Below are 26,883 nucleotides of genomic sequence, written 5' to 3'. Positions count from 1 at the left end.
TGGAGTAAAGATTGAATTCAATATCATTAGGGCTTTCTGGGACCCATTTCAGTTTTACAAAATCTTTGTGCTTTCCTAAATTTACTTGGAAGTGGATGTGCAATAAGCATTGCTGTACAATGTGTTCAAGCTATTGATGATTAGCTGTCGGAATTTGTGACAGTCAGAGAGATTAAAGTTTATAACATGATTTGGTCTCTCTCCCTTTTTTAGAAATATTTTGGCTACAGATAGTTTACATAAAAAAAAATTTTATAAATTGACATGACTTCATGTGATTTATCAGATTATAAAGTTATTTTTATTATAAATTAGATTTATCAGATTATATAAAATCACGTCAATTTATAAGATTATTTTTATATAATCTCTTTGTGGTTATAATAATCCTCTTTTTATTTTTTTAAATAATGAAGGATTGTTTAAAATAATTTTTGAATAAGAAGCAAGAAGATCTTATTGAAGTGAAGATTCTACCAAGCACAGTGTGATCTTCATCTTCTTCACATGCCAATTCCACCCTCTCCTTTTTATAAGTATTTTGGTAGACAATTGTTGTAAGAGAAACACATAGATTTTATAAAAATAAACTTATAAAATAATGCAGTCTGTCATACATTAAGTTTATTATATTATAAAAAATACTTTATAATCGAACATTAAACACTATGTCATATTAGTTTACAAATTATTATATAATAAAAAATATTTTATAATCGAATATACCGCATCATATCATATCAATTTATTTTTATTAGACGGGTATAAACCAAGCATCTCTCTTCTTTTGAAGCACGTAGACTTTAAAATATAAGTCATGTTACATACAATCGTAAAATATGTAAATGTTGTGCAGTTATTTTGAAAAGAATAGAGTTCATTATTAAAAAATTAATTTTTTCAAGTAAATCTCTTATTTATTCAATTTTTCTTAAAATGATTATGTGATATTTATATTTTCACAATTACAACTCTCATTTCTCTTCGAGTATAATAAAAAAAAAACTCAAAATCCAAGCTATCCCAATCGTCAATGTAGGTTCCACTTGCGTGCACGCAAATCAAATCAACCAGGAAACCAGGAGAAAAAGAATATAAATAGCATACCCGTAAAGAAAGAAAGAGCAAAAGAATAATTGTTTGACATTGGAGTCTCCACTGATCATTCTCAATTCCTTCTCGTTGTTACCGACATTAATGCAGCTTACGAGAGTAACAATACGACTATATTTATTGGTAAAAAACATTATATTCGCTAGAATATATTTAATAAAATATTTATACATTATAATTTAATTTTAAATTTTAATTTTAAATTTTACTATTTAAAGGATGGCTTGATAATAAAATAACTCTTATTATTATTAACTAATTATCTCTATATCGTAATATATATATATATATAAGCTTTTAATGATTACTAGTATTCATCCACGCCAGTATTGTACATTTTCTCTTTCATTATTTTGGATTGAGAAGTGTTGGGTCTATACATACGTAAACTTGACGTAAAAATATTTATAAATTGATATAGTTTAACGTGGTTTATCAAATTATAAAATTATTTTTATTGTAAAGTATATATGCATGACGTATCATGCATATTAAGCCACATCAACTTGAAAAAATAAAAAAAAATAAAATATATATAAGATTTACTTACCCAAAAAAGAAGAAGATAATTATTGCCTAAAACGATCCCATGCAACTGCCGATTGAAGAGCAAATATCAGACTTAAGGAATTCTATACATCAATCACTATTTACTTTCACACCTACCCGGCTTATAGCTTCTTCTTTTTTTCATACGATTGGAGATATTTTTTTATGAGAAACACTACTTTGCCTCCCCAAAGTGATACCTCCATTTGACCGTTGGTCAATTTTTTTTTTTTTTTACTTAATAATTAAGAAAGTGATTTTAAATGTATTGGTGTATTTTTTTTTATTTTTTAAATATATTTAAATATATAAAAAAATATGAAAAAAAAAAGAAAAAAAAAAAAAGATTTTACGCTGGGCGGTAAGTCCAGCGGTCAAAATGGGGCGGCATTGTAGCCGCACCCTTTTTTTATAGAATGAGAGATATGGGTAGTAAATAGTGATTGATGAAAAAAAAAAATTCTATCAAACTTATGCATCAATCATCGGTTTTTTTTGTACTAAATATTCATAATATTGCTGTTTTCACTGGAATATTATAAATATATGGAGCAAATTTTCAAGATCATGATCTGATCATCCAAAAACAAAAGTGAGGCAGAGAAGAAGGTACGAAGACAGTCATGTTCTTTAATGTTGTATATTTAAACACATATTATGGGTCGCAAAAGCAGAGAAAAGGCTTCTAATTAATTGCATGGCTTTTGCCACTTATTTTTTTGTTTAATCCTAATTAAAGCACTGAGGAGTAAGAAATGAGCAAAAGAAAAAAGGAAAGCCAATGTGGAAGAGTCATTAATTATTCCAAATTAGGCATCCAAATATATACATGGAGATCAAATATTTATGTACAAAATTGATCTTATGGAGATCAAAGAAATTAGAACAACTAAGTGAACAATTCGCAATATGCATGGAGTATGTACTATCATGCATCGCGATAACTAGTACTTTTACAAATTGACATGGTTTGTGTGATTTCCATATTTGTTAAATTAATGATACAATTTCATACCTGAAAAAGAAAAAGACACTTGATTTCCTCACATATATATACGACGAATTACAAAAAAACAGGTAGACTAAGGCCACGTTTGGATTTAGAATTGATCTCAACTCATCTTATTTCATATCATCTAATCATTATAACTTTCTCAAATTCTTACACAAAATATAATAAACAATTCAACTTTTTTAATTTCAAAACAATAATAATATTAAAAAATAATATTCTAACAATATTTTATTAAACTTTCATTTCAACTCATTTCATCTTAATCACTATCCAAACCTAGCTAACCTAACTGATTATTTTAGCAGATAAGTAGCAAAAGAATCAATGGACGCTTTCAATGATTAATGGCAAACTGGACAAAGGAATGATCATCATCATGAGCAGAAAACCCTAAATGAGAAGTAATACACAACTAACACTAACACAAAGTGCCCATGACCAATTGTTTCAAGTGGGGAAATCGCTACATAATTATTTATGCCATCCATTTTTAGGAACCTATTCGTGTTACTTTTGCTTCTTGTTTCTTATTAGTTTGTACATGCACGTACGTGTAAGATCGATAGAGATATCTTAATTGATAGGGATTTTTATTTAACAATCTCTTGTACAATTTATGTTCATGTTCATTATTCGATATATATATATATATACAACGTCGCTTTTATAAAGTGAACAAATCTCTTCAAACGTTTATATGAAACTCATGAGAATTTTAAACGAGTATAAGATAGACATATAAAGTAAGATTTACAATATTTAAGATTGGTTTGGATAGTGAGATGAAATGAGATAGTTTTAGATGAGTTAAATAAAATATTATTAAAATATTATATTTTAATATTATTATTTTTTAAGATTTGAAAAAATTGAATTATTTATTATATTTTATGTGAGAATTTAAAAAAATTATAATGATGAGATAAAATAAGATGAGATAAGATAAAACTATCTCTGAATTCAAACATGGCTTAGTACTGTCTGTATGAATTTTAGGACAATATCTAATGCTCAATAAATTATGTAAAAACCTACTCAGTATGTGTCTCTTCCACTTGCGACTACTCAAACTTGAGAACTCTTCTAGGAGTTGATCCGTCAACACCTTGGAGATTTTTCCTATCTTTTTGTTAGTAGGAGAATTCCTTTATTGATCATGCTCTGATGAGATCCTTTATTACCTTATTCCTTACCATGCAACAGTGAGAATATTTATACAATTGGACCAAAAGACATGGACTGATCATTGCACTTATTATGGAACATGTAGGAAGACTAGTTTGCAAAAGTTATATTAATTGATTTTTTGTATTCGAGTACTGATTCGGTAATAATTAGATGATAAAGTTTAACATTTGGAATAAAAAAAATATTTTGTGTTTAAGTGATGAATTATAATAAAGTTACGAGAAATCTTAGAAGTTTTGAGAATATTTGGTATTACCGTCCTTATACAAAATACTCTAAAAAAATTATTCTTGTACTAAAGGAAATTATCATACACATATCTCCCAAAGACTACATTAATGTGGCGGCATAGAATTTTTATTGCAAATGGTTTTATTCTGATTACAACATTTTTCTATGTTTTTAGAAAGAAACCCTACAGAATCCGAGCATTTTTCAGTATTTTATTGTAGTTTTTTTTTTTTTTCTGTTAAAAAAAATCAGTATCTTGATTCTTCAATAATTGCTTTATAACTTCTGGGATAATGCTAGTCCTTCTGCTCCCAGCTCCCGTTGGGAGTTATCAATGACATTTTTTTTTTAACTTTATGATTAAGGAATGGTTTTTTAATGATATTGTGAATTTAAAAAAAATATTTAAAAGTGTTAAAAAAAATATATGTAAAAAAAAAAAACACATCAAAATAACTAGCGGGAACCAAGGTGGCTGTAGTGCTGTCCTAAAAATTAAGAAAAATGATACTCTAATTACTGGTTCGTACAGGTCAGTGTTATAGCTGAAATTTTTTTATTTTACTTAGTGATTAAGAAAATACTTTTTTAATAATATTGTATTTTTTTATTTTTTTAAATATTTAAAAATATAAAAAAATATATATAAAAAAAAAAAAACTAATCATACCTAACGATAACTACCAGCTCCAGCTGGGAGTGGTGGACGTAGCACCATACAGATATGTGCATGATTTTCGATGCCAAAATTATAACAGAACAGAAGTTATAATTTTGAAATAAAAAACATTATATATAGTTCGTCATTTGCATGGGAATAAGTTCCCTTTTGGGTCTCATGGATAAGAGTATATACGACTATTGTCTTAACAATTGGATGGGTATAAACTTTTTTCTTGACATTCCCTTGTCAGCATATCTCAGGGTACGTTTGTGTGTTAAAAAATATTGAAAAGTGTTGAGAATATTTATGAATAGTTATGAGTAGGGATTGAAGTGAGTTTATAGATCCCATTGAAAGTATTTTGAGTTGTTTGGATGTGTGAAGTATGTTGAGTTGTTGAATTTTGAGTAGGTAGTTGAAAAATGTGTGGGTCCCATAAATATTATAGTGATTTTATTTTTAGTAATAAATATTATAATGATTTTATTATAGTAATTTTTTAATATTAATAAATATTATAGTGATTTTATTTTACTTTTATATATAATAATGATAAATAGTATAATGATTTTATTTTTAATTTATATATAATTGTGATAAATATTATAATGATTTTATTTATATATATAATAGTGATAAATATTATAGTAGTTTATTTTTTATTTATATATAATAGTGATTTTATTTTTTATTTATATATTTTAGTGATTTTATTTTTTATTTATATATAATAGAGATAAATATTATAATGATTTTATTTTTTATTTATATATTATAGTGATTTTATTTTTTATTTATATATTATAATGATTTTATTTTTTATTTATATATTATAGTGATTTTATTTTTTATTTATATATTATAGAGATTTTATTTTTTATTTATATATTATAGCGATTTTATTTTTTATTTATATATAATAGTGATAAATATTTTTTATTTATATATTATAGTGATTTTTATTTATTTATATATTATAATGATTTTTTATATATTTAATAGTGATAAATATTATAGTGATTTTATTTTTTATTTATATATTATAGTGATTTTATTTTTTTATTTATATATTATAGTGATTTTATTATTTATTTATATATTATAGTGATTTTATTATTTATTTATATATTATAATGATTTTATTTTTTATTTATATTTAATAGTGATAAATATTATACTAATTTTATTTTTTATTTATATATTATAGAGATTTTATTTTTTATTTATATATTATAGCGATTTTATTTTTTATTTATATATAATAGTGATAAATATTTTTTATTTATATATTATAGTGATTTTTATTTATTTATATATTATAATGATTTTTTATATATTTAATAGTGATAAATATTATAGTGATTTTATTTTTTATTTATATATTATAGTGATTTTATTTTTTTATTTATATATTATAGTGATTTATTTATTTATTTATATATTATAGTGATTTTTTTTATTTATATATTATAATGATTTTTTTATTTATATTTAATAGTGATAAATATTATAGTGATTTTATTTTTTATGTATATATAATAGTGATAAGTATTATAGAATGTTTGTGAATAGTTATGAGTAGAGATTGAAGTGAGTTTGTGGGTCCCATTGAGAGTATTTTAAGTTGTTTGGCATGTGAAGTATTTTTAAAAGTACGAGAATACTTGAAAAGTGTTGAGGTATCTCTGTTATCCAAACACAGCCTCAGTCTCTCAAGCACTTGTTTGGGGTGATGGAAAGTTTGTACATTTAATTTTTCCCTTGCGAACAAGAAAAGTTATAATAAAAAAATTGTTAAGAATTTTTAAAATATAAATGATGAGAAATGATATTTGTTACAAATCTGGCGTAGCCTCTTTAAAACAATTAGATAAATATGAAACTCATATAAAAAAATTACTTTTTTAATTATGAACCTTATTTTTTTTTTTTTTCTAAAGAGTGTGCTTGACTTGCGCACTCTAAATTGTATTTGACATTACTCATAAATGATACAATTCCCATCATATTAGAAAATGTCATGCTATTAATTTTGAAAAATATTTGTAATTTTAGGATGTGTAAACTCTACACAATTATTTAAAAAAAAGAAGATAAATATGAGATTTTTATAATAATTAAAATTAATTTTTTAATAATATATTTCATTTTTTTAAATAAGTGCACAAAATTTCCACACTAAATTTCCACACTCTAGAACTTTTTGATGATATCACGTGTGATATAAAATGAGTATGTATGTATCTCAACAAATGCCGTACGATAGATTGTACGTATTTCCTTTCACAATAACAATGCAAAATGTATTGAGCTATTCTTTTTATCAAATGTGGATTAAATTTCATAAAAAAAGGGAAATTATATCACAAACTTGTTTTTCAAAAATTTTAATTTAAAAAAGTCACTTCTCAAAGATGTGTACAGACAACCGATTTGTTTGTTTTTACAGATAAAATAAAATGAGTTAAGATTAAAATTAAAAATTAAAAAAAATATTATTAAAATATATATTTTTAATATTATTTTTATTTTTAAGATTTAAAAAAATTGATTTTTTTTATTTTATATAGAAATTTAAAAAAATTATAATAATTAAATAAGATGAGATGAGTTAAGAAGTTTTATAAAAGAAATATGCCTATAAAAGTTGAGATGGTTTGAATTTATAGATGAATTGAGATGGTTTGTGAATAATAAAATAAAAATTGAATTATTTATTATATTTTGTGTATGAATTTAAGAAAATTATTTTAGAATTTAAAAATATTAAATTATTTATTATATTTTGTATAAAAATTTAAAAAATTATAATAATAAAATGAGATGAGTTGAGATAGATTTCGAATGAAAATCAAAAGAGACTGGCGGCAACTCAAAAATCAGAAATCAGAAATCAGAGAGTAAAAAGCTAAAGAAATTCACATCAATGTAAACCCAACGGTCACCATTGATGGGTTTTGATTGGGTTTCGGAAATGGGGATGAAGTTCTCCGTGTTGAAACTGTAACAGAGCAGGATTCAGAGAGAGAGAGAGGCAGTGAGCTAGAGTAGCACGCCCAGTGAGTCCACTCAGACTGAGACCGGGTACAATGTCAGTACCCCACTCCACCTACGTCTCTCTCAATTTCTGGATACACACTCATATATACGAAGACTCGCACTTCGCCTGACAACTGATCGTATCACCCACCTGATTCGCTTCTCTCAAAAGAGTTTGGATTCAAAACTCACCTCAACCCACCTCAATTCATCTCATCTCATCATTACAACTTTTTCAAATTTACACATAAAATATAATAAACAATTCAACTTTTTCAAATCCCAAAATAACTTTCCCAAATTCCCATATAAAATATAATAAATAATTCAACTTTTATTCTACTATTCACAAACCATCTCAACTCATCTCTGAATCCAAACATCTCCTAAATCATACAAAAAGCACTCACAGTTCTCTCCCTCTCTGCGTATAGAATCGTATACATATATTGTATGCAATGTAGCTTCTTTTCCGTCTTCTTTTTGTAAAGCAAAGCTTGGTGACTGAAAAAGAGACGCTGTGGAAAGACGAGAGAGTGAGAGAGAGAGAGCGTGAGTTTAGTCACTTTTGGGGTCTTTGTGGACCATGTTGTTCATCGCCTCCATTCATGACCATGGCTCCAAATCTCTTTCTCCACCTCCTTCTCCTACATCTTCTATCTTCAGCTACGCTCTGTATATCCTACGAACCACGCAACCATGAAGGTAGGGAAGCAACCCCCTTGAATTAACAGCCAACCCTCTTTTTTGTCTTGCTTGAATATGATTATTCATTTTTCTTATACATAAAAGTTTAAAATTTCTCTTTGGGTCTTGTTTTGTACTTTTGTATGGCGTAGTGGAAGCTTTGGTCAACATAAAAACATGTCTGCATGATCCCCATGGAGTGTTGAACAACTGGGACGGAGACTCTGTCGACCCTTGTAGCTGGGCGATGATTACCTGCTCTCCCGAAAACCTTGTCATAGGCCTGTGAGTTCTTCATTGTTTTTGTTTTTATGTTATTTACTAAACATAGACTTGGTTCCTCAGAATTCAGGAAAAAAAAAAAAAATTCCATCTTCGTTTCTTTGTTTTACAGGGGAGCTCCTAGTCAATCTCTCTCTGGCACTTTATCTGGAGCCGTCGGAAATCTCACAAATCTTCGACAAGTGTGAGAAAACTGAGCTTAGTATTTGCATTTCACAACCCCTTTCTCAATTTTCTTTTGCTTTGCTTTTTGAAAAGAGTGAAAGGAACATGTGTCCCCGGCCAGTTAGTTGAATTAGACACGGACAGCCGCACGGTCTTGTTGGCTGTTTTCATATGTATTTTCTCATTTCCTGCACTTCTTCTGCAACGAAATAAAGCATAACAGTATTGTCACCTCACTTTGGATTCTGATTTTATATGTTTTACCTTGGCTGGGTGTATTTGAAGATTGCTGCAAAACAACAATATATCTGGCAAAATCCCACCGGAGCTGGGCACGCTTCCAAAACTTCAGACATTGGATCTCTCTAACAACCGATTATCGGGTGTCGTTCCAGTGTCTCTGGGCCAATTGAATTCTCTTCAATACCTGTGAGTATGCTGTTTCAGCGGGTTTGTTCTTATTATCCCCCTGTTCGGTTGTCCAGAAAATGGAGGAAACGACCTTGAAGGATAATGTAACTTTGAAAATTTTCTTTTGTCCTTATAAACAAAAATTATAACTCAGACACACACCCATACTGAAAAAATTTGGAATATGTACATGCATAAATACGTTTTACGACCTTAACTTAAGAAGGATTTTACACTCTGTATTCTAAACTATCAAAAGTACATATTACCTATTATTAAAAATTGATATACGCATCCTATTTTCTATCTATTTTAATGGTCAGAATTGAATATTACTACAAAGTTCCAGTTTTTTATGACTGGAAGCTGTAATTTATCAACTTTAAGAATCTATAATATAAAGTGCCAAATCCGCGATGGTTTGATGGTGCGCGCGCGCACACATACATACTTGCATGCTGGAGTTTTCCCAACAACTATATCTGTGTTCTGAGCAAACTGTGTTCATATTTCTTTGTTTGTGGACAATGGATTTATTTATATGATGTTGATACTGTGTACTTTTGTCATGTAATGAGACTAGGAGGCTGAACAACAATAGCTTGTCTGGGCCTTTTCCTGCATCTTTAGCCAAAATATCTCGGCTTACTTTCTTGTGAGTATAGATTTTCTCTTTTCTCTGTTTCTCTCACTCTAACTCAATTTGCTTGTTTTTCTCTCACTCTTCCTCAATTTGCTTGTTTGTTACCAGTATCTCTTGAAAATCGAAACAAGTGTTCAACGTGTGTGTTTCTAGTTGGTAAAAGTTTTTATTCAAAATCTGATCAATGGATTCTGTTGATAATAATCATTTCACGCAGGGACTTGTCTTTTAACAATCTAAGTGGACAAGTGCCAAGATTTCCCGCCAGGACCTTCAAGTATGGTTACTCTGCCTCTCTCTTTCTGTCTCGATGTGGTAAAGTGTTGTATTTTCCCTGATTTGGCTTTGTGTTCAAAATTGTATTATCTAGTATTGTGGGAAACCCCTTGATTTGTGGAAGCAGCTCCACTGAAAGTTGCGTTGGATCAACCACTCTTGTCCCTCCTTCCTTTTCTCTAGAATCATCACCTGGTGATTCTCTTAACCCCATTCCTCTGTCATAAGTATATCTTTTTCTATTATTTTCTATTTGGTTTTTTTTGTTTCTCATAAAAAGTGTTACTTCATAGGGAAACACCAGTCCAGGAAACTAGCAATTGCACTTGGAGTCACATTCAGTTCTATCTTTCTCATATGCGTAGCACTTGGCATATGGTGCAGAAAAAGACAGAAAACCCAAACCATCCTACACGTTAATGGTCAGCAACTTTAGATTTCAATGTAAAAATCTCCTCTAGTGAACAACAACGTCAGCTGATAATAACCCTCAAACTGGTCTTTGATATTTGTTGCAGACAACCAAGAAGGACTCATGCGTTTGGGCAACGTAAGAAAGTTCACTTTCAAGGAGCTTCAATCAGCAACTGACACATTTAGCTCTAAGAACATCCTTGGTGCTGGAGGTTTTGGGAATGTATACAAGGGAAAGCTAGGAGATGGAACCATGGTGGCAGTGAAGCGGCTGAAAGACGTGACTGGAACAACAGGGGAATCACAGTTTCGAACAGAACTGGAAATGATCAGCTTGGCAGTTCACCGGAACTTGCTCCGCCTTGTTGGATATTGTGTGACCCCTACTGAAAGGCTTCTGGTGTATCCTTACATGGCTAATGGCAGTGTGGCCTCCAGGCTTAGAGGTTTGTCCTATCTTACTTTGCTGCAATCTCTGTCACTAAATTTTGTGGGGGAAATGATTATTTTCTGTTGTGCTCTTGTTTTTCCAAATGTATTTGTAATTCTATATCTGCTAGGGATACAGTTCATCTGCTAATAATTACTAATTAGTCAAAATCAAGAGGGAAGCTGGGCAGAAGGTGATGTAGGGTAGAAATGAGACAAGAGGTAGAGCAGAATATTAAGAGAATAGAGAAGAGAAAAGAACGAGAGAGGAGGGAGGGAGAGGAAGAAGACAATCGGGACTGAAGGGTGCGGCTAGCGCATCAGTTTTTCCATTCAAAATCAACTGACTACCAAATTCCTTCAAATGTCTTTAAGTAGTAGGGCAACACAAACCCTAAATGAAATAACTAACACATTAATAAAATGACAAAAATAGAAAATGTCTTTAAGTAGTAGGGCAATACAACCCTAAATAAAATAGACAAAACATTAATAAAATAACTAAAACATTAATAGAAGGAGATGTCTTCATCAACTCTCCCGGGGTGGAAAAAGCTTGATTCTGCCAAGTTGATGAGTCACACTAAGGCTGCAATCAATCACCCAACCATAAGCTAAGTGGTTGAGCACGCTTCTTCCGACGGCCATAAACACGTGTGAGTGGAGGTCTGAATCTGGTGTCTCTACCCACTTCTCTAGAACAGGTGGCTGGTGACCCAGGCAAAGGAAGATCCTGCTGGCCCCGATAAAGCTCTAATAAATCTGGATCAAGCTGCTGTAGTGTCTCTCTGGGAATCCATGTACAGTCAGAATCTGGTCGATCGACCCAACGAACAAGGAAACGTTGAACCTCTCCATCATTGGTCAACACAATCTGTTCATCTAGAATAGTATCAATTTTATCTTTGTGTGCTGTGATGGATGGTAGTGGATTAGGAGTTACAAAAGGTTCAGGATCAAGGCTCACAGATGGAGGCAGAAAAGGATCACTGGAGGGATTGAAATGGCCTTTATAAGCAACTAAGTCCTCAACATTGAAAGTAGGGTGGTAACCAAAATGTGATGGAAGATCAATAATGTATGCATTTGGACCAACACGCTTTAAAATTTTAAAAGGACCAGCACTACGTGCTTGCAATTTGGAAGCGGATCCAGGTGGACGCCGTTCCGGTCTAATTCGAATCATAACATAATTCCCAACTTTAAATTCAACATGTCGTTTATGCAAATCAGCTTGCAGTTTATATGATGCATTACTAGCCTCAAGTTGTTTATTGATCTCAATATGCAAGTCATGAAGATGTTGAACAAAAGCCTCGGCTGACACAGATACATGAGCATGAGGAGACATGGGAATAAGGTCTAAAGGCTTCCTAGGTTTGTAGCCATGAACAACTTCAAAGGGACTCATACCTATAGACCGATTCACCGAACTGTTATATGCAATCTGAGCTGTAGGGAGGATCAAATCCCAATTCCTAAGATTCTCCTGAACCAGACATCTTAATAAGTTGCCAAGACTGCGGTTGACAACTTCAGTTTGACCATCTGTCTGGGGGTGGTAAGCAGTGGAGAATTTCAATTTAGTGCCAACCATATGCCATAGGGTTCTCCAAAAATGACTTGTGAAGCGAACATCCCTATCTGACACAATGGTTTTAGGAAGACCATACAACTTGACAATCTCATTAAAGTACAACCTAGCGACCTTAGACGCATCTGAAGTTTTGCTACAAGGAATAAAGTGAGCCATTTTTGAGAAACGGTCCACTACAACAAAAATAGAATCATACTTCTTCAGAGTGCGTGGAAGTCCCAACACAAAATCCATACTAACGTCTTGCCAAGGACAACTAGGGACAGGAAGGGGTGTGTAGAGACCAGTATTTTGTCGCTTTTGTTTGGCTAATTGACAAGTGTTACAGGTGCTAACTATCTTAGCCACATCTCTCTTCAAGCTAGGCCAATAGAATTGACGTTCAATCTCTTCTATGGTCTTATCACGTCCAAAATGTCCAGCCAAGCCTCCGGCATGAACTTCCCAAACTATAAAGTCTCTAACTGAAGTCCGGGGATACACAACTTATTGGTTTTAAAAAGATAACCATCCTCCAAACGGAAACCATCAGTGGTATCCGACTGCCCGCTTTTCAAAGCGAAAAAAGTATCCCTAAAATCAAGACAAGACTCATACTCTTCCTTAAGTCTTTCAAAACCTATGACCTTGACATTCATGATAGACAAAAGGGAGATACGGCGGCTCAAGGCATCAGCTGCTTGGTTCTCAACGCCCTTCCTATGCTTTAAAGCAAAAGAATAAGCTTGCAAATACTCAACCCAACGGCCATGCCTAGAATTCAATCTTTTCTGGGAATTGAGGTAACGGAGGGCCTCATGATCTGAATAAAGAACAAACTCCTGAGGTAGCAAATAATGGCGCCAATAGCGCAAAGCTTGCACAACCGCGTACAGTTCCTTATCATAGGTAGAGTACCGTTGTTTGGCATCATTTAACTTCTCACTGAAATAAGCAACAGGGTGGCGTTCCTGGCTAAGAACTCCACCTATTCCTACCCCTGAAGCATCACACTCAACCTCAAAAACTTTGGAGAAATCAGGAAGTCGCATGACAGGAGCTTCCGTCATTCGCTTCTTGACTAACTTAAAAGCCTTAGCCGCTTCCGATGTCCACTGAAATTCTCCCCTCTTCATGCACTCCGTGATAGGAGCCATGATTGTGCTAAACCCCTTAATAAAACGACGATAAAATGTAGCCAGACCATGAAAACTCCTGACATCATGTATAGTCTTGGGCTCAGGCCAACCAACAATGGCCTGAATCTTTGTGGGGTCAGCAGATACTCCAGTAGAAGACACAATGAATCCTAGGAAGACAACCCGATCGGTGAAGAAAGAACATTTCTTCACATTAGCATATAGATTTGTCTCACGAAGAGTGGAACAAACCTGTGTGAGATGATCTAGATGTTGTTCCTTAGTCCTGCTGTAAACGAGAATGTCATCAAAGTAGACGACGAGGAACTTACCCATGAAAGGCCGAAGAGCTTGTGTCATCACTCTCATAAAAGTACTTGGGGCATTGGTTAGTCCAAAAGGCATGACCAACCACTCATAAAGGCCGTCCTTCGTCTTGAAGGCAGTCTTCCACTCATCACCCTGGCGAATCCTAATTTGGTGATACCCACTCTTTAAATCAATTTTCGAAAATATTGTGACACCAACCATCATATCCAACATATCATCAAGCCTAGGGATGGGAAATCGATATTTCACTGTGATCCTATTAATGGCACGACTATCAATGCACATCCTCCAAGAACCATCTTTCTTAGGAGTCAAAAGGGTAGGAACTGCACAAGGACTTAAACTCTCACGGATAAAGCCTTTGTGAAGAAGTTCACCCACTTGTCTTTGGAGCTCAGCATGCTCAGTGGGATTCATCCTATAATGAGGCAAGTTGGGAAGGGACGCTCCTGGGACGAGATCTATGGCATGTTGAATATCTCGTAGAGGAGGTAAGTGGTCAGGGAGGTCTTCAGGGAAGACATCCCGAAACTCTTGAAAAAATGATTGGGCCTCATCAGGGACCACTACTGGAGATGCCAAAGGAACCTCCATAACAACTACAGCAAACACAATAGGAGCACTCACTAGTGCACGCTCAAACTCCGTAGAGTTAATGATATTTAACCCTTTTCGTTCCACAATTTTCTTTGTTTGTTGTGACCCAACAAGTTTTGGAGGTAAAGGGTTAAGATGAATCTTCTTTCCATTAAACACAAAGGAACATGAATTGGATCGACCATGGATAGTCACATCTAAGTCGAATAACCAAGGCCTGCCAAGAATGACATGACCGACATCCATAGGAATGACGTCACACCATATACGATCCTTATACTCTAAGAACTGGATAGGAACCAGACAACGCTCTTTCACAGCTATGGAAGAGGTATCAACCCAAGAAACACTATAAGGCTGAGGGTGAGGCACTGGTTGTAATCCAAGACGGGACACAGTAGCCACAGAAACCGCATTAATGCAACTCCCACTATCCACAATGATTTTGCAACCCTTATCATTGATTTTGATATAAGTATGAAAGATGGCATGACGGCGCCAATCATCAGCACCTTTTGGTTGGGTAAGGGTGCAACGTACAACACTTAATCTGGGTGTGTCGGGAGCGTAAGGTACAGAACTTAAATCCACAGGAAAGGCTCGGATACAACCTAAGAATGTACCCTCATCATCACCTAAATCACCAAACTCTTCAAGATTAGGCTCATAGACTTGATCTTCTAACAGTTCTTCAACTATACCCTCATGTTCCTCAATGACTAGGGTTCGACTAGGACAATTGGAAGAAATGTGACCAAAACCCTTACATTTGAAACACTGCAAGCGGGAGGAAGTCCTTGGAACTTCAGGACCTTTACCCTTATTTTCCCATGCGGGGGACACATTAGATGGCGGAGGTCCTAAGAGAGACTTAGGGGAAAGGGTGGGCGCTGGGGTGATGGAAGGGCGGTTGTCACCGCGCCTTCCATACGGAGTCCTCATGACTGACTCATAGTCTCGGACTAAAGAGTAAGCATGGTCAAGTGTAGCGACACCCCGAAGGACAAGCTCACGTCTAAGGTCATCCTTTAAGCCTTGTCTAAACCTACTCAAAGTCATGGCCTCATCCTCAACAATATGACATCTCATTCGGAATTCATCAAATTGAGTGACATACTCGGTCACTGGCCGATTGCCCTGTGTAAGGGCATTCCATTGGTCCAACAAATTACCCCTGTAAGATTGGGGCAGGTATTTCTCTTGAAGACGACGCTTCATTTCTTCCCAACTCCCAACGGGAGGCGCATGACGCCTCTCAAGGAGATCCTCTACACTTTCCCAAAAGAGTTGGGCAGTGCCAGTTAGTTTCAGGCTAGCAAATTGAACTCTTCGATCTTCAGGGACTCTATACCAGGTAAAGAAACGATCCATATCCCTAATCCATTGAGTAAAAACTCGAGGATCTAAGCAACCATCAAAAGTAGGGGCCTCTAGCTTAATGTTTCTGAATAGACGCTCCTCATGGCGAGTAGGGGACTGAGTACCTTGGCGGTAATGGTCTCGTTCTCGCTCACGATCATAATCCCTACCCCCACGATCATGTTTGACATGTTGTCGATCACCTCGTCGACGACGATGGCGTCTATTTTGGGACACTTCAGAGTTGTCAGACGAATGAGGGAGTTCCTCAAAATTGTTCAACCTAGCAGCTAGGTCCCTGTTCTCCTCACGAGTAGCAGCCATCTCAGTTTGGACAGCCGCTAATTGAGTTTGTACATGTTGCTGGTTATTGGCTAGTTGAGCTAATTGCCGAGTGAGGGCATCAAATTGGGAATGGTCCATGGTGAAAGTACTGGAACTAGAGGTGACAAGACGACCACTACGCAACTGCATGCAATGCAACACTCGCTAAATGAAGTGCAATGGAGAGATCAATGAACAATAAATACAAGCAATGAAAAATATCAACTGAGCCAAATAATAATGTCTTTTTTTTTTTTTTTTTTGGGATTAAGTAAATTCAAAATACGGCAAACAAATAATACTGACGTTTAAAATAATAAAGCAATGGACAAATGTTTAATCATCAAACAAGTCCAATCACGTAGCAATGCTGATTTTTTTTTTTTGAAAAGACAATCAATGCAAAATGAGAGTAAAGCTTCAGGCTATGAAAATGAGAATGGAAACACAAGACATAGGAAGTAAAACGAAATTCAAGTGTTGAATAAATCTGGCCGTAGCAAATGCGGGTTTGGCTAACTTCTCTATGGTAATAGCAACACAGAGAAACAATTAATACATTTTCAAAAACAAACCGATAGTGTAAACCAAAGAAGGAGATAGTAAACTTCCCTCTGTCCGATAACTGTGCACTATCGATGAGAATCACGCGGACGTATAATCTGAAACCACGCGGTGTGTATGGGCTGAAACCACGCGGAAGTCGCGAATGTATGGGCTGAAACCACGCGGAAGTCGTGCGAGAGGAGAACCCGAAGGAGAGTTCGACGTCTGGTAGAGGGAGAAGAATCGGAGCTGAGATGCTGCGTTTCCGGCGTCGTCTGCCTCCAGTCTAGTGATTTCGGCAAGGTCTGTGCTCCTTTTTTTTTTTTTTGGACTGTTGTCTCTGTGTATCTCGGTACTGGGTATTTCGGGAGAGGCCGAGGGTGAGACGGAGGTAACGGGGAGGGTCGAATCACTGAAGAGAACCCAGTTCTCGACAAGGTCTTCGACGGGCTTTGCTTTGGCTTGGATCGAAGGGAGCTCAGGTGGGTGGATTTTCGGCGCTGGTTTTCGGAGGAAGGAGATGAAGCGAATGGCTCGGTATTGTTTGAGAAAACAATACAACCGGCTCTCTGATACCAATATGATGTAGGGTAGAAATGAGACAAGAGGTAGAGCAGAATATTAAGAGAATAGAGAAGAGAAAAGAACGAGAGAGGAGGGAGGGAGAGGAAGAAGACAATCGGGACTGAAGGGTGCGGCTAGCGCATCAGTTTTTCCATTCAAAATCAACTGACTACCAAATTCCTTCAAATGTCTTTAAGTAGTAGGGCAACACAAACCCTAAATGAAATAACTAACACATTAATAAAATGACAAAAATAGAAAATGTCTTTAAGTAGTAGGGCAATACAACCCTAAATAAAATAGACAAAACATTAATAAAATAACTAAAACATTAATAGAAGGAGATGTCCTCATCAGAAGGTTGTAACATGCTTACTCCCAATCTATAATTTATCCACTTGTAATAAATATTTAGTAACCACACTGATCATAATACAATCCTGATGAATAATACTTGTCGATGGACATGGAGTGTAGTTGCAGAACGATTTTCCTTCCAACAATAATTTGTAGAGCTTCGCCCCCCACAATTTGTTTTCCAGGCCCCAATATTGATTCAGGAGAGAAGAACAAATTACATTAACAAAGTATAGTACTCGCTGATAAGGTTCAGCTCACAACTGTTTCACCAAGACAACAACAGAATCACTTTAACTGAGTTTGGGAAAAAGTGTCACAGATTGATAAAGAACTTGGCATCTCACCAAGAAAGGGAAAGGAGAGAAATCCCTGCTCTCAACAAGCGTTTGATTTCAAGTTTCTGTTCTCAGTCATCCATTAATGTTTACAGAGATTGTTTGTAATAAAATTGACTACAAACTCCAAAATGGATAAAATTTCAAATAAAATTCTTAAACTCCTAAAATGTTTAGATAAATGATAGCTCACGATGTTAAGATGATTATGATTTTATCTGGGAAGTGCTAACAACAGTTCTTAAACCCAACTCCACCATGTATTTTGGTGAATTGCTGATATCCTGTTTCTTACAACAGGAAAACCAGTACTTGATTGGAATGCAAGAAAGAGGATTGCCATTGGAGCAGCAAGGGGCCTCCTTTATCTACATGAGCAATGTGATCCAAAGATAATCCACAGAGATGTAAAGGCTGCTAATGTTCTTCTGGATGATTACTGTGAGGCAGTTGTTGGTGATTTTGGGCTTGCAAAGCTCCTTGACCGTGAAGACTCCCATGTTACCACTGCCGTCCGTGGCACTGTTGGACATATTGCACCAGAATACCTCTCTACTGGCCAGTCATCTGAGAAAACGGATGTGTTTGGATTTGGCATTCTATTGTTAGAGCTAATAACTGGAATGCGAGCTCTTGAGTTTGGCAAAACGGTTAATCAGAAGGGAGCCATGCTTGAGTGGGTAAGTTTTCTCTGAAACGAATGCAAGCTAAATCTGTGTCTATAATTCTACAATCAACTGAAAACTATGCTCAAAGTACAAGTAGAGGTTTTTATTTTAATATTACAAAGAAATTGTTGAGCATTCATGGCTGTAAATCAGCACATAAATCAGGTGAAGATTTCACATCACTTTTTTCTTCTTTTACGTTAATTGCTCCTTGGGAGCTATACCTTTTCTCCAAAAAACTGATGTAAGATCTAACCCAAAGGCCTAGCATTTATGTACAAAACTAAAGAAGAAAAGTTTATAACGTTTGTGACAGGTGAAAAAAATTCAGCAGGAGAAGAAAGTGGAAGTCTTGGTGGACAGAGAGCTGGAGAGAAACTACGACCAGATAGAGGTGGGGGAGATGCTGCAAGTAGCTTTGCTATGCACTCAATACTTGCCAGCCCACCGCCCCAGGATGTCGGAAGTGGTCCGGATGCTTGAAGGGGACGGCCTAGCTGAGAAGTGGGCAGCTTCACACAATACCAATCCAACCAGTATGAACCACTCTCACACTAACACTAACCAAAGTATGTCCCGCACTGCCACTGCCGCAGAACATTATGACAATGGTCATGATCGTTCGAGCTTGTTTGGCATGACCATGGATGGGGATGATGATGGACATTCTTTGGATTCCTGTGGCATGGAACTGTCTGGTCCAAGATAAAATTAAAAAAAAAAAAAAGAGGTAGCAGAAGAAAACAGGAAAAAATTATTTGTCTGAGTTCCTTACAAGTCAAGAAAGATATCTTTGATTTGCTTTACTTTTCCATAAACTTGTAATGTAAATAGTATTACTTTTTAAGTTTTCTTTCTTCCCCCCAAGTCCATCATAAGATGTTCTTCTCCCAAGTTTTTCTCAGGTTGATGTTGACTGTTTTGACTGAAAGTTGGTATGAGATTTTCACTGTTTTTCCTTGGTTGTTTGATAGGGAGGGTCCTTTTCTTCTGATGCTTTTGCAGGGCCACGCGACCTCTTTCATTTCAGTTTCCATTTTTTTATGCAACTTCTTTCCGTTCAATCTTATACTGCGCGACTGACTTTATAATTCATATACGACTTATCCACTTGGACCATTCTCTTGTACTTATCAAAGAGCATGCAAAAGTGTCTACCAGGCATGGCGCTGTCATATTCCATGTGCTAAGATATAGATCAGGTTTTCTTCTTAGGTTCTTGTACTTTGTTTTGTTTCTTGTCCAGCTTTCTCTCTTCTCATGGCGTTCCTAAGATCACTGCAATTGTAGCTCAGACGGAACACACCACACACGAATCATTATTTTTCTGAGTCAACGAGGGTGGGTTTTAAAAATCCATAAAGCTGATACCATTTTGCAGAAAATGGAAAATAGAAACAAGTCTACAATCCAAACGTGAGGTCATGTATACATACGTAGTCATTCTGGTCTATTGATAGTTCACAACAGAATCCGTTAAAAAAGAAACTCAAAACCAGGAGTTCTTAACGTAATAACAGTTCTTAATCGTGATAAATACACAAAGGCTAACATCAAAACCATTTTTCTCCTTCCCCTTCTTCAAATTTTCCCATTTCTTGTCTTGTTTCTGATCTTATAGCTCTTTTTCTTGTTCAGTCTTCTTTTCTTTTCTTTTTTTTTTTCTATTTTTTTTAATCAATCTGCAGTCATTGGTTGGACAATACAACACCTAAAACGGGCCTTGCGAACAGTCGTCATGATCTCTATCTCCGCATTTTCAAGCATCCTGACAACTTCTGTGAAAGGCGGCCTGACATCGGGGTTACCATCCCAGCATCTAGTCATTATCTCACTTAGAATGGGTAAGCAGTCGTTGGGAATGACAGGACGGACACCTTTGTTGACAACCGCAAATGCTGCCTGCACCGCTGTCATGTTCTGGAACGGAAGCAGCCCCGTAATGAGTTCCCAGAGAACAATCCCAAAGCTATAGACATCTACTTTCTGTGTGTAAGGCCTATGCTGGATCATCTCCCTGCACAACCATAGAAAAAAGGCATTTAGACCACACTGTAAATTTGAATAGCTCAAGGAAAAGGAATAACAGATAGCCAGATCTTATAAGTCTATAATTACCCAAATCGAAAAATGTCAAACCATCGTAATAGCCAAACCAGATTGTAACCGAGACACAAGATGTTCACAGGATGCCAATGGTTTAATCATCAGATAAATTCACCGTCTTAAATCTCTGCTAAGAAGGGATAGCTGCAGGACTTCTTCAATCCATGTTTTAATCCCCCACCATATTTCACTTGTATGGCTTAAACAAATCACTTTTACTTGTCAATACGTTTAACTATCTTCAATCAACACACCACAATTTGGCAGCTGATACATAAAACGAACTGCTGATATCAACAAGAAAGTTGTTTTCTTCGATTTAAACAATTTATGAATCTTATCAAGTGATTCCAATTATAACAGCTTATGAACCTCAGCAATAAAAGGCTTAAGAAATTAACTAGATTAAAAAATAAATCTAAGCTATCTCTCTGTGACATATGTGATCTTTCACATATTTAATCTATTCATCCGAAATATGGAGAAAAAACCAACAATACAAACCATGGGCGTGGAACTTCATAGTTCCTTTTGGGTTTGGTTTTTCAAGTCATTCATGTCATGAAAGTAAAATGTTCCACTCATTTTCTTATTTTGCATAATAGGATACAGAATTAATAACTGCCAAAGTCCACCACATAACTCCAGAACAAGTCTGACTTGAATATATGGAAATCCTAAGTAAGCCAAAGAAATAATAAAGTTACTAAGCATAACCCTCCAAAAGCTTTGGTTTAAATCGTCCACAAACTGCAGTCTTCCATTGGAAATTTACAAACACCAGTGGGTCTTGAACTCTGCTCTTATGGGAAAGGATAAGCCATTCTTCATTGGCTAGAATGGCATTCCAGCTAAAGCTCATTGGCTCAACTAGAATTCAATCCTGCTTACCCTCCAAGATGTGAAACTCAGGAAGTAAAAGCAAAAATATCAGAAAACTTTTCCACAATGTCCAAGTATCACATCATACAAGTGCACTACCTTACCGTCAGAGCCTTGCCATAGTCAAAACTCACATACCTTTCCTCACTGAGTGACATCCTAAAAATGATCTCATTTTGAGCTCTGTTTTGGGTTTAAAGCCTCATCTTCCAAAAACCAAACAGAGCTAGGGGAAAGGAGGAGGGTTATTTTAGGACGGACAGATTATACCTCAAATTACAAGTTCTATGACTATTTTTTTATGTCTATTAACCCTCACAGGCCTCAATCTTCTTCTAAGGAGTGCAAAAATGGTCCTAAATTTGCTAATGATTCTAATGGAGCAAATCAAATCAAATCATTTACATTTTCCAACTTACAAATAATGCAGCCACGCTCCAAAATCCAAGGAGCGGATACCTTGTGCTGAGCTCTCTAATGGTTAAATGACAGAAGGTTGAGACTGTAAATAAGTTCACACAAACCTACATAGTAATTATTTATCAAGAATTTCCAAGTGGTACATAATGACCACCACTGAAGCTAGAAGTTGCAAATGAAATTAACATACAGAGCATGAAAAGACATCTATAAACCACCCAAATCTATAGACTAAAATAGAGTTGGAAAACAGAAAAGTAAACTTTAGTACATCAGCTTATATAGTACTAATATTGAATTGTGCCAGCTCAGAATACAACTAAGCAAGCATCCACCTGAGTCCCAATCAGTCAACCGGATCAAATGACAAATTTGGTATTCAAGGCTCACCAAACAACAGTTAGGTTCTAAGAAGTGTACATTCTTCTCAGAGGTACAAAAATATGACAAGGTCCTAGCACAAATTTATTGGTTTAAAAAAAAATCATATCATGTTCAAAGGAATATGCTCTAGATTTCTATAATGGTGCATGATTTCAAGCATAACCAAGTTGAAAATCATGTTACTAACATTTAAAAACCAAATACCAAGTAGTTTTCCACAGTCCATACAAGATAGAACTTCTATTAGAAGAGCGAATTTCAGGCATTAATTGTGTAGCCAAAACCAAGAACCTTAAGAAGCAGTGACACCACCTCTGCACCAATCTTCCATAGATATGACATTGACCACAAACCTAGATTATTCCTCCGTAGCGTGATATACAAATTTTGAATCACAACAATGTCTTGAAATTTCTAGCTGTTGAAAATATGGCACAGAGAGAACTTAAATTCAAAACTACAGGTGAAATAATCAGAAATACAAGATGCACAGCATTCTAATTCCTGAAAATATGTACAACTTTAAAGGCTAAGAGAAGTTGAAATATTAAATAGTAAGAATTGTACAAACTATTTATCAGAATTGAAAGTTAAAAATAGAAGAAAAGAGAAACAAATTCGGATGGATTCCAATCAATACTACCTTAAAAGATTATAAATACTATATCCACAGCATGCTGCACAAATGTGGATTTAAGTACGTGAGCACTTTAAGAGATTGCTAGAAATGACAATGAGAAAGAGAGAGAGAGCATGAAAGCTTTGAAAGCAAAAGGGCCAGAAGTCTTACGGAGCCATCCAGCGGTATGTCCCCGTCTCGGGGGTCATTCCTTCAGTCTGTACCTCAATGCGTGCAACTCCAAAATCTGCAATCTTTATGGACTTGTCTGCATTAATCAACAGATTGTCAGATTTCAAGTCCCGGTGAATCAATCCAAGCCCATGCACATATGCCATCCCCCTTGCAACATCCAAGGCCTGTTTGACTGCCAGTTTCAATGGAACAGCCCGGTTGTGTCGCTTCATCAAAAACTGACGAACAGAACCCCCTTTTGCATACTCTGTCACAATGCACCATACCATTGGTTTCCGACAGCCACCAATAAACCGAACTATATTTACATGCTTCAAAGTGGCCAGCATCATAACTTCCTGCTGAAATTGTTGCTCCATCAGCTGTGCCTTTTCTGGATCATTTTCTGGCCTCTCCAAGATCTTGATAGCGACATCCTCACCATTATAAGTACCTCTGTACAATTTCCCAAAAGCCCCTTGAGCAAAAGCTGATCCCATATTGAGCTTCCTTAAATCAATTGTCCACTCGTCAAAACTCTCAAGCCCCAAAGTAGGGGAGTTGCTATCCATTAACGCTTGGGCAAGAGCATCATCGCTCAAGGCATGTGTGACTCTTCCTCTATGATTAACGCTTACTGCAACAGACTGGTTGTCAGTGGCACGCCGCCGTAACCCTTGGTGGTTCAAAATGTGAGTGTGGGAGTCATTTGAACCTACACTGCTGTTACCGATAGACATTGCAACAGAGCCTCCACCGTTGCTTGTTTGCAGGCTTCCAAAACTGTCAATGGACATGTTGGATCCCTCATCAAGTTTATGGTAAAATCCTTGCGATAGATCATCGTAGTTGTTGTCATTCTTGTTAAGGCCTATCATTCCAGTGAATCTTGCACCACCTTCCAACATTTTCCTGCCTGGGCAGTAAATCTTCAAGTCTCTTAATTCTTCAACATTAGAAATCCCAAACTCAAAACCCCCTCAGCAGCACCCTAAAACTACAGCATCCCACAAGATTTCAGCATCAAGCCTTGATTGTAATAAACAAAAACTTATTTTGCAAATAACTTCTGGTTTAAAGGTCTTCTCAATTATTACTTTCAGAAATTTTTACAAAAAGGAAAACACTCACTTTGATTGCTGGGACAGAAACAATAAGGACAGGAAAGAAAAAGAAAATACATAAGTTGAATTAGGCACCTCCATCCAAAATTCCAACTGCACTTACTAAATCTGGTTGGCAAAGATCAGCTGGTTGTTCCATAAGTTGATAAAGGAAACAACGTGAAAAATAAAATTCAAACTTTCACATTTCCTTCCTTCATTGGTTTCCTTGGCAGTTTATGACATATTCAAACTTTCATAATACCCAATAAAAATCACAAATTTCTTCCAAAACAAATTCGTAGGTAAAAAATGGAACAATTAGCTCAAAACAAAAAATCTCATACTAAACTTTTCTTTGGGCCCAACAGAATTTCCCCACTAGATTCTCATAATCCGAAGTGAAAACGAAACTAATCAGATAAATATAAATAAATACATCTAAAAGAGCTGACATCTGAAAGCCCCAAAACGGAGACGAATGATCATCAAACCCAAACGAAATCACACTGTCCTATAGAACCGCTTGAAATATTAACATTTCTTGTAACGAAAACTTCAATTCACAGATTAAGATGAAACATACGCAGCTCAAAAACAATTATATATCCCCAAAATAATGCGAAAATTGTAGTCAACCAAAGCAATCGAGAAACAGCAAAGAACAAAATTTGAGAAAGTCCCTTTTTTTTTTTACGAAAATAACCAAAGACGAGAACGGAACTAACTTCTAAAAACCAAGATTCTATTTTTTATAATCTCTTCTTCTTTTGTACTTACTATAAAATTTAGAGCTTCAACCAATGAATACTCGCGAAACGTACCTTGATCAAGAGCTCTCGGCCGTAAGACTCCGATTACAACCGAATCAGAAAGATAACCCAAAGACATGCAGTCAAGATCGCGCCGGAGCCCTCTCCCTTTCCCTCTCTCTCTCTCCCTCTCTCTCTCTCTCTATCTGCGACTGAAAATGTTGAAGACGAAGACCGAGACGACCAACTGGAAACAAAGAAAATGGAAGGGGGTTTTTATTTTATCAGTTAATTTATTAATTTTATTAATTTATTAGTTTTTTTAATACTCTCTTATTCTACTATCTAACGTGTGTTTTCTTCTGTGACTTTTTTATTTTTATTTTTATTTTTTTGTAAGCGTTTTCTTCTGTGACTTTGTAACTAATAATATAACAAATTATCTCTTTTAAATATTATTTTGTAATTAATAAATATGACATTCCATATTTATAATGTTCAAATAAAAATGTAAACCCTTCTGCCCATAACGATCTTTTTTATATTCCATATTTAAAGAATATAGTAGTATTATATAAACTATCCAAATTCATAATTTTGAAAAATAAATACATCAAAACAATTCACTTGTATAATTATAGATATTATTATATGTTATAAAATATATATATATATATAATATATTATATTAAATCTCAGATTGAAACATAAAATCTTAAAAATATAATTCATTGCTCTATTTTAGTTATTGAAATGTTTTTGGGGGTGTTTGGATTGACAAGGTATCTCAACTCATCTAACTACTATAATTTTTTCAAATTCTTACACAAAATACAATAAACAATTCAAAATTTTTCAAATCTTAAAATAAAAATTATATAAAAAAATAATATTCTAACAATATTTTATTCAACTTTCATTTCATTTCAACTCATTATTCAAACCTCCTCTAAGGGAGGTTTTGACCCGTTATGAATTAATTAAAAATATATCGACACGAGCTGTGTTAACCCCTTACAACCCGTTTATGTAAAAAGTTTTGCTACTCATCATCTCATACAATACACACTACACTTATTTTTATTTTTATTTATTTATTTATTATTTTATTCTTCTTAAACTAATTAAATTCTTGTACTCATTATCCATATACCATACATTTATTAAAGAAAAAATTAAAAAAATGTGATTTATGGTGTGGGAGGATAATGAATAGAATAAGAAAACAGTCAATTTGATCTGATTAACATAATTTCACATAAAATTTAAAATCTCAATATTTCAAAAATATATAAAACTAATTATATAAGTCTAAAATTATATTCTAATTAATAAAAATATCAAAATTACAATCTAAAAGAAGTGTAGAAGGTGATATGACTTGTAAAAATTGACTTGATTGAGAATCGAGAAAGAGTGAGAGTCTGTGAGAGAGTTAAGAAATACAAAATATGATTAAGGTATTTTTGTTTTTAGGTTAAAAATGATATAATTATAATTTTGAGTAAAAAATTTAACGGATTTAAACAGATTAAGTAG

General features: G+C 34.5%; 2 protein-coding genes across 2 annotated transcripts; one reads left to right on the top strand and one right to left on the bottom strand.

The window, feature by feature from the left end:
• Window positions 1-8,245: 8,245 nt before the first annotated feature.
• LOC108993154 (probable LRR receptor-like serine/threonine-protein kinase At2g23950) lies at window positions 8,246-19,869 on the top strand. Its single transcript, XM_018967941.2, has 11 exons — window positions 8,246-8,504; window positions 8,639-8,771; window positions 8,881-8,952; window positions 9,219-9,362; window positions 9,928-9,999; window positions 10,205-10,264; window positions 10,358-10,458; window positions 10,557-10,685; window positions 10,782-11,123; window positions 18,537-18,916; window positions 19,221-19,869. The coding sequence occupies exons 1-11, from the start codon at window positions 8,408-8,410 to the stop codon at window positions 19,611-19,613; spliced, it is 1,923 nt and encodes a 640-aa protein (XP_018823486.1). The 5' UTR covers window positions 8,246-8,407; the 3' UTR covers window positions 19,614-19,869.
• A 439-nt stretch (window positions 19,870-20,308) lies between these two features.
• Window positions 20,309-25,609, bottom strand: LOC108993155 (serine/threonine-protein kinase STY13-like). Its single transcript, XM_018967943.2, has 3 exons — window positions 25,417-25,609; window positions 23,487-24,486; window positions 20,309-20,921 (listed from the first exon to the last, which is right to left on the bottom strand). Exons 2-3 carry the CDS (start codon window positions 24,395-24,397, stop codon window positions 20,582-20,584), a joined length of 1,251 nt encoding a protein of 416 aa, XP_018823488.1. The 5' UTR covers window positions 24,398-24,486; window positions 25,417-25,609; the 3' UTR covers window positions 20,309-20,581.
• Between the last annotated feature and the right edge of the window lie 1,274 nt (window positions 25,610-26,883).

The sequence above is a fragment of the Juglans regia genome, chromosome 15 (genome assembly GCF_001411555.2).
Source record: "Juglans regia cultivar Chandler chromosome 15, Walnut 2.0, whole genome shotgun sequence".
NCBI classification, from domain to species: Eukaryota; Viridiplantae; Streptophyta; class Magnoliopsida; order Fagales; family Juglandaceae; genus Juglans; species Juglans regia.
This window is presented reverse-complemented; position numbering and strand designations above follow the sequence as displayed.

Coding starts and splice junctions, on each gene's coding strand:
- LOC108993154 (XM_018967941.2), top strand. CDS start 8,408: ATGACCATGGCTCCAAATCTCTTTCTCCACCTCCTTCTCCTACATCTT. Junction 10,459..10,556: donor TTCTCTAGAATCATCACCTG/GTGATTCTCTTA, acceptor GTTACTTCATAG/GGAAACACCAGTCCAGGAAA. Junction 11,124..18,536: donor TGTGGCCTCCAGGCTTAGAG/GTTTGTCCTATC, acceptor TTCTTACAACAG/GAAAACCAGTACTTGATTGG.
- LOC108993155 (XM_018967943.2), bottom strand. CDS start 24,397: ATGTTGGAAGGTGGTGCAAGATTCACTGGAATGATAGGCCTTAACAAG. Junction 20,922..23,486: donor ACATACCGCTGGATGGCTCC/GTAAGACTTCTG, acceptor ATGGTTGTGCAG/GGAGATGATCCAGCATAGGC.